Raw genomic sequence first — 9382 nt, 5'->3', positions numbered from 1 at the left:
GATGTGCATACTAAGGTTCGATAACCATGCAGTGCAAAAGGGAGCATCTTGTGCCAATCTTTGTATGACACGGTCTCTTTCATCATTTTGTTGTTTAGGAATAATTGGGAAATGGTAATTGTTTATTTAAAAAAAAATTGATTTTCTTATCATTGGTATTATATTATTAACTTATGTTTTATTTTATCATGCAATATTTTAATGATGTTAGACAATTGGAATCAAACACATTGAAGTTGCTACGCATTCAGTGGGCAAACTATTATCTCAAAGTTAGAAATGAAACTTAGTTTACTAGCTTGTAATTTTAGTTAGGATGTTAGGCAACTTAGGATATTATGCAACTTTGTAATTTTAGTTTAATTCATTAGTTTACTATCTTGCTTTACATTTTTTATAATTGGTGTAACCTTTTAACATTAATTGAATATTCTTTATTCATAGTTATTAATAAATTCTCTATTGATATGTAGTTATCAATTGATTTTTTACAATTGATAGTTTAGTAGCTAGCTAGCTTTTTGCTAAAAACTGTTTCAAAACAGAATGCAAATGATATATGTTGTGCTGTGTGGTCTGATTTCAAACTTGCAGGTTAATTTTTGGACTTATTGAAAAAACAAACAGTGTATTAAAAAAAAATCCTAATAACAACATCGGTTTTGTAAAAAAAAATCGATATTAACCTACGCAAACAACATCGATTTTTCGAAAAACCGATGTTAACTATTAAAGTTAACATCGATTTTCAACAAAAATGAAGTTAACATCGGTTTAATACAAAAACCAATGTTAACTATTAACGTTAACATCGGTTTTTAATAAACACCGATGTTAACGTTGATAGTTAACATCAGTTTTTGAAAAAACCGATGTTAACTTTGTTCGTTAACATCGGTTTTCTACAAAAACCGATGTCAACTTCCAACGCTTCTATGAACATTGATACCTTTTTTGTCTAATTCTTATTATATAACATCGGTTATTTAAATAACCGATGTTATCATTTTTATGTTAACATTGGTTTTCAAAAACCGATGTTAACGTTAATACTTTCAACGTCGATACTTTCAACATCGGTTAATAACAAATGTTGAAAGTCCTAAATAACCGATGTAAAAAGCATATTTTCTAGTAGTAGGTGAACGGAGAATATGAGTCGAAGTCGCCTTGAGCTCGCTCTTGAGGCTCTTCACGGGCACCACCTATAGTCTGGGGTGATTGGACGACATTGTATGTATCGCCTAGTCTAGTCCTTTGTGCTAGAATTTGTCTTCTATCCAATGGAGCATCCAATTGTGTCTAACAATGTATCGTCCAATCTGTTTAATTAGTTATTAGATGGTTGAGATAACAAATTCTCTTTGCAACCATTTTTTGTTATTTCTGTTTTAACCTGTTACACTCTTATATAAGGAAGTTAGTTAGAAGGGTTAAGTGCAACTAGAGTGCAAAATCCAAACTTTGTAATATCATGACTATGATCTTCAATAACAACAATATCATTTTTCTTCGCATGTTACAATATCTATTTTCTTCTTCCTTAATTTGAATTCGTCTTTTTGAGTCTTAAACTCAACATATATAAAACTAATAAAGTAAATCATATATTTTTTTTTAACAATCATGGATGCTTACACAAAGAGTTACAATATTAAAATTTTAGTACACGTGACATGATAAATATAAATGAAAACATTTTAAACTAACAGTAATTAGGCCAAACCAATTGCATCATGTTTGTCATCCCATTATAACTTAAGAAAGGTATTTTTATCTAACTAATAAACCTTAATACACCTGATTATAAAATAAGGACTTAAAGAACACTGTAATGAAAAACCTCCTTTATTAACTTATAGAAATCATTGTAAGATGATCCTCCAACATCAGTAGCTCTTATTGCTTTCTTCTTCCACTCTAAGGATTTTTGTCTCATTTCCATTCCCTTTTCTCCCATCATCATTTCCTTCACAAGCTTTGCTATCTCTTCTCTCCTAACATCATGGTTAATTTCCATTCCGATTCCCCAAGTTGTGCATACATACTTGCAATTTGTTTGTTGCTCGGCAAAGAAAGGCCAACAAATCATAGGCACACCTGCAGATATACTTTCAAGTGTAGAATTCCAACCACAATGGGTTAGAAAGGCCCCAACTGATGGATGAGAAAGCACTTTCTCTTGAACACACCAACTTGTTATATATCCCCTGTCCTTGATCTCATCAAAGAACTCTTGTGGCAAAGATATAGATTCACCCATTACTACATCTGGTCTCATTATCCATAAGAAATGTTGCTTGCTATTTGCTAGTCCCCAAGCAAATTCTTTCAAGTGATGCTCTGTCATCACCGTTATACTTCCATAATTAACATATATGACTGAGTTAGGTTCCCATTTGTCTAGCCATGCTAAGCATTTTGAATCATTTTTCCATAAACTTGATCCACTGGCCTTGAAGCCCTTTTCTTTCTCAAGAAAATGCCTATCAATCAAGTGAAGTGGGCCAATGTTATATATGTTAGGGTTCTTGATCCTAAGGACATCAATGGCTTCTCCATCCAAGTCTTGGAATGTGTTAATGATGATTGAAGATGATCTCAAAGTGTTTCGTGCCTCAGAACCCAAGAAATCAAACATAGTATCATCCAAAGTGGTCGTTCTGATAAAACTTGGAAGGTCTTTGAGTCTAATATCCTTCATTTCAGAAATCCAATTTAAACTCTTATCCAAGGTGCCATCAATAGCAAAATTTTCATCTAAAAAATTGACAAATATAAGTTAAACAAGATAACTTTAACATTTATGTACCAGAAAGATAAAAAAGTAATATAAGAATATAATTTACTTCGAGAGAAACACTCATGAAAAGGAATCACTTAACAACATAATGATGAAGAAAAATTAAAACAAAAAAATCAATTAACAACGTGTCTGTCGAAGCAACTAATATACATAATTTCATTTTGATATAACGAGAATTGTTTCTTACCGATATTTGTTCATCCTACATAATATGTACTTGACTATATATCTATATTCGCCTCCATTACTGGTGCTAGATAGGTTCTGATCACAAGGAAGACACTTATGTGACACCCTTTTTATTATTATTGTTCGCTTATATACCTTATGGCTTATGTTTTGGTAACCTCCCATATAATTTTCCATAAGTTATATATAACGAGAATTGCTCAACAAAATAAAAAAAAAATAGTGTATATTTGTTAGATTAATACATTTTTTTTATTAAAAGCAGTTTATAATTAAAATTTCTCTTATAGATATATTTAACTAAAAAATATTCAAAATACATGTTTTTTTATTTAAATCGAAACTAAATATATGGTAGTATTGAGTATGTTAGACAATGATGTCAAATAATGCTCTTAATGAATATGTTGTTCCTTCAAAACATTTTTTAAAATTAGTTTATTTATTAATTTTTCATAATCCTTATATCTAACAAGGAAGTTGTAGTTTTAGTCTCACTAAGGTGGGCGATGAATAAATAGATATAAAAAAATACGTGTTTTAAAATACATGTCTTTTTTAAAAAATCGAAACTAAATATATGGTAGCATTTAAGGAGTTTTAAGAACTAAAAGTAAAATTTGTATTTTAGTTTTCATGGACTAAAAATAAAACTAATAAATTAAATCAAAATTTATAAATTTAGAGAAAAATATGGCCAAGCTAATTTTCAATGTATCAAGTTTTAAAGAATGGTAAGAAGTAAATTTAAAGAAACTTATTTTTATATATTTTTATACCTATTTCTTCATCACCCGATCTGATGAAATAGAAACCTAATCTAAAGGTACTTTTATGTATATTTATTTTCGTATTTTAATTATTTTTAACCAAAACTATTAACATTATACTTTTTGATATTATTTTTTATTCTAAATTTATTTATTTATTTTTGTTGTTAAAATAAAATATTAACATTACGGGATTTAATATTATTTTCTTTTTTTATACCAGATTCTTTTAACTACTAACATCCTTTAAGAAAGTTTATTAATTAGATAATCACATTAAATTTTTTAAAAATTTATATTATTTTAAAAAAGTTATCCTTAAAATTATGAGACTCATCATTTCACTTTTTTCACTTAATTACATTTTAAATAAATAATTAATTAATGTGGGTTAGTTTTCTTTTCTAATCCTAATAAGAGAGAATGAATTTATCTTATTACTAATTTATAACATTTATTGTAATATAATTAAGAGTATTTTGGTCAAAAATTATATAACCTAAAAGACAACATGGAAAAAGAGAGACAAACAAATTTAAAAAATTAAAGAGTCTTAAATTCAGAAATGGAGGCAGTATAAGATTTTAATTATTGTTAATTGAATGAATGTGTATGAAGGTTTTGATGATGCTAAGAAAATAAAGTACAAGAAGAAAATTAAGTCTTGGTCTATCTTTGCTAATAAGAGTCTCTCGGTGATTGCAAAGGTTTGGTGTCACAAATTTTTAAATTGATTATAAAAAGGTTTTAAAATATTTTTAACATTTTCTGAAAAACAGATTTTCCCATTGCCAATCGATTACCAAAACCAAACTTATCTTACAAATCTTTTTCAAAAAATTTGAAATTTGAAATTTGAAATTTAAAGTTCAAAATTCAAAATACAAAATTTGAAATTTGAATTTGAAATTGAAATTTAAAATTTAAAATTTTAAAAGTTATTCTGAAAAAGTCACATCCTTCGTAAGTTTTTTTTTTTTTGAAAAGCCACCAATGCCCTATATATATGTTTTGAAAATCTTCAAAATTTTTTAGAACTTCATTGTCTTGTTCTTTTCTCTCAGGAACAAACATTTGGCCAAACACTTGCTGCTCCAAATCAATTAAGGATTCTTCTATTTTCAAACTTCTCTAAAAGAGAGAAAAACTAACTTATGTACTTCAAAAAAGAAAATTGTTGTTAGGATCAAGAGAATTTACAATGAAAAAATCTGGAGTGGTCGAACCATTTAGAGAGCATCGATTAAATTGTTCATATATCATTTAAAGAGAGAATCAAAATTTGTTAAGGGAAAATTTTGAAACCTAATTCACACTCTCTTAAGTTATTGAGGCCACTTGTTAATATTAAACCAAATTCTAAAATTATTTAATATTTTTGCAACTATTTTATTGCCGAATAATTTTGTAAATTTTTTTAAGAAATAAAGTCAAAATTTTGCCATTATGGAAACAAAAAATTCTTATACATGCTTTTTCAATGCAAAAAAAAATTAAATAATAGTAAACTATTGTCATACCCTAATTTCGTCTGGGGACCTTTGCTTGATGACATGCGACCTTTGTTTGGTCCGTGTAAGGTGCTTGGCACCCATCATTAGGCAATTTGTGAAATTCTGGGACATGCCGAAAAACAAAAGAAAATATTGATGCACAATCCGTAAAGTTCCGTGACACACCAGAAATCAAATGGAGGCATCGTTGCACAGCTAGTGAGGTTCCGTAACATTCCGTAAGTCAAAAAGGGGATGATTATGTAATCCGCAAGGTTCCGTAACATTACGGAAAGAAAACAAGTATCGTTACGAAATTCGTAAGTTTCCGTAACTTTACGAAAAAAGAATCACCAAAAAAAAGCAGAGGGGGTGTACTTAGTAAAAATGGGGGTGCAAATAGCAACCAGGCCCAGTTGGGCCCTCCAAAAGATTCCTCCAGAAGGTTGTTGCTTCTGGAGGAAGCAACCCTGCTCGTCCAGAAGCAACCCTGCTCGTCTGGGCGAGCTGGGCGGCAACCATCTCCCCTATTTTTCTATAAATAGGGGAGGAAGTGAGAAGGAAAAGGGTTCAGTCCCTTAGGCACTTCTCTCTCTTTCGAATTTGCTTGGAAAAATTGTTTCCGTGAAGAAAATCTAAGCCGAGGCGCTTCTGAAACGTTTCCGTAACGTTTTTCGTGAAGAATTTCACAAAGGTTTCGACCGTTCTTCGACGTTCTTCATTCGTTCTTCATCGTTCTTCGTCGTTATTTCTCGCTTAACCTAAAAATAAAATAAATTTCCACCGATCGTTTAAATTGTATTATCCGTTAACTTCGGTTAAAATGAATTCCGACCGTTCGGTCGTGCCGTAACCACGTTGAAAATAAAAAAAAGAGGTAAAATAATAATATAATAATCAAAAAATGTCTTTTAGTAAAATAAAGCGGAAAATCAATCAGACGTTTTCTCTTTGGGATTTCTCATTCTTAATTGAATTGACTAATAACTAAAGTGAAACTAAGGCTAAAATCAACTCGCCTAGTCAAGCTCGTCCATAAAAATAGGTTTTTGAAGTTTGTCATTCCAATTTCTTACTAAGTAAAATGGATCATTTTCAAGGTCCAAACACCTTAAAATGATCATCTTTTAAAACAAAAAAGAATCACTTGATGAAGAAAGAACTACGTAGGTCTGATTTCCTCATCGCAATTGAGGAATACGTAGGAGCAAAGGGAAACACCCTTGTCGACCACAAAAGAGAAAAATATAAAAAAGGGTATAAAGGATATAAAGACATAAAAAGGGAACATAAAAATCAAAGTCATGTTTGCACAATTCGATTAAAGACTGTCGTCCCTTGGGGCGGACGTGTGGGGTGCTAATACCTTCCCCGTGCGTAAATACAACTCTCGAACCTTTCACTTAAAAGTTCGTAGATCGCGTCTTTTCCAGTTTTTCCGACGTTTTCCTCAAATAAACGTTGGTGGCGACTCCGCGCGTATTCCTTTCGTGGAACACGCATCCCGCGAGTCACGCATCGCCCTCCCGCCGAAGGGTAGGTTGCGACAACTATCAAAATGGAGAACATTTTTATATTTCTTTTGTCACCCAAATTATAAAGAAATTGTTTGTTCCCAATGTTTTCAAATAATCTAAAGATATTTGCTGCAGATTGGTTTTATTCTTATGATTAAATAAAATTTAAAGGTTTTATTCATATGTTTTTATGATTTTTTTAAACAATTTGAAAAATTCAAAGTCAAATTTAAATTTAAAAAATACACTTAAAAAATAAAAAAGGAGATGAATAGTACCCACTTCGATCGAGTTACAGTAATAAAGTGTTTGAATAATTCACATGTCATAGATTCAATAGCTTGTTATTATACACGAAAAAAATTTATTGTTTTTTATTACATGATTAAATTAATTTATTTTTATTAAAAATTAATAAAAATTTATTTAATATTATTATTTTTACAATTATAAATTATCATGTTTAATATTTTTATTTAAGGTCATATAACTGAAAGCTCATAATTAATAGAATAATATTTTAAATATCATATTTAATGTTCTATTTAATTAATTGTATAAAAATGTACGCTAATTATATACTAAAACATTACTCTTTTATTGATATATTTTCGGTGAATTATTGATTTATTTTGATACAGGTTAAGTTATTAATTCTTTCCACATAAAGTATGTAACATGAACACGGACTTATCAAAAGAGAAACTTGAGGGCATGTCGATTGGTGAGCATTGAGCAACCATGTTAGGCAAAGCGATTAAAGGGGGTTAAAAAAATTTCACGTATTTTAAAAAGAAGTTATCTAATTTATTCTAACTAAAAATGAGATTAAATAACCTATCTTTGTGATTGGTGCAATTGGCTTACGTATTATGGTATTATGATTGATTCCACGTATTAATTGCACTACTAAGATGGGTTAGGGTTGCTTAACGCCATTATTAATTAGAACAAAGTTTACAATCCCGTTAAAAAAGAGGTAAAACAAACATAAATATTATATGTCGAGGAATGGAAATCAAATAACAAAGAGACAGAGTGCACCTTTGAATGGAAGAATGCCTCTTTTCACCAGTTCCTCGAATTGCAAATATCCCACAAAACCACACGCTGAGGCTGTCCAAAGTTGAACCTCTTGTATGCCCAAATCCCTTGCGACTCTTCCAGCAAATCCCATAGTCCCATCAGCAATGATGCAACTAACCGGAGGCATTTCAGGGGAAGAAGAGTTCAACTTCATCACCAACTCTTTCAATGGACCATAACAAGTTTTCCTAGTAGAATCGCACAGTGCTGGAACATCCTGAGTTGCATCCTTATCCGAAGGCGGCAAGCCATCGGGTATGGTCTCAAATTTGAAATCAGGGAGACCCTTAACAAAGTCTGGTCCATGGGACTTAACAAAACGGTTGTGGTTGAACTCAGTGTTCACAAAGGTTATGTGGAAACCCACACAATGAAGGAGTTTGGCTAGTTGCATAAAGGGGTTTACATGGCCTTGTGCTGGGAATGGTACACATACAACATGAGGCTTTTGGATATGAAGTGGTGAATCCATTTTTTTTTTTTGGATGCTGAATATCAATTATGGGATATATGTTGTGTTCAAATAACAAGTTTATTCACAAAAAAACAGAATATGTGTGAAGGATAAGGCCGTGTAGAAATTAGAATGAGTATCGTCATTATATAATGCCAAGAATTTGTCCACCGTACGTAAATATAACTTACTCTTCCTCGATCGGCGTTAGTGACCGTCACTGGCACAGAATGTAATTTAAAATATTATATTAAATAAAAAATTCAAAATGGCGTAATCATAGATGCTATTTGTCATCGACTCATTGTAGATTCACGGGACAACTTGCAAAAATATCCAAGAGCTCTAGATCACCCATCAAATTCAGCCACATGCCCACATCACCATTCTACCACAAAAATAGTCAAGTCACGTGTGGTTAATTTTCCAAACAAATTATTAAAAACAGGTAATTGTCAAACAATATTAATTAAATGATTAAGTAAGTTGTAAATATTAGTGGTTAGTATTATTAATTATTGTTAGTTGGTTTAACTAATTTATGCGTGGTTTGTCTTTTAATTATAAAATTTAGAGTTCAATCTTAACCTAAAGTAAGTTTTTTTTTTAATTCTATAGGAAAAGTTAAATAATTGGAAATCTTTTCTTTTAACTATAAAGAAATAGGTTTTTAACATCGATTATTAAAGACTTTCAACATTCGTTAATAATCGATGTTGAAACTATTGGCGTTATAAGTTTTAACGTTAACATCGATTTTTTAAAATCAATGTTAACTAAACTACACAACATCGGTTTTTTATGAGATTTGATGTCTATAGTAAAAAATAACAAAAAATGTAAAATATGTAGAAACCACATCAAATTTTATTTTTTTTTATAAAAACCGATGTTGTTTCTCAAAAACCAGATCATTTTTTTATGAAAACCAATGTTTTCTTATGCTTGTCAACATCGATTTTTAGGAAAATTGATGTTGTCAGTCAACGACAATATTAGTTTTGCTAAAAACTAATGTTGTTTTTTAGAATTAACATTAGTTTTTCAGAAAATCGATGTTGGCAAGA

The 9382-nt window shown here is 30.2% G+C and overlaps 1 protein-coding gene across 1 annotated transcript; it reads right to left on the bottom strand.

Annotated features, from left to right (window-relative positions):
- Positions 1-1631: 1631 nt before the first annotated feature.
- On the bottom strand, positions 1632-8451 carry LOC114382208 (linamarin synthase 1-like). The gene is made up of 2 exons (XM_028341473.1): positions 7820-8451; positions 1632-2760 (listed from the first exon to the last, which is right to left on the bottom strand). The coding sequence occupies exons 1-2, from the start codon at positions 8331-8333 to the stop codon at positions 1820-1822; spliced, it is 1455 nt and encodes a 484-aa protein (XP_028197274.1). The 5' UTR covers positions 8334-8451; the 3' UTR covers positions 1632-1819.
- Between the last annotated feature and the right edge of the window lie 931 nt (positions 8452-9382).

Source organism: Glycine soja, chromosome 13 (assembly GCF_004193775.1).
Source record: "Glycine soja cultivar W05 chromosome 13, ASM419377v2, whole genome shotgun sequence".
NCBI lineage: Eukaryota > Viridiplantae > Streptophyta > Magnoliopsida > Fabales > Fabaceae > Glycine > Glycine soja.
Note: the sequence above shows the minus strand (reverse complement) of the source record. Positions and strands in the feature narration are given on the sequence as shown.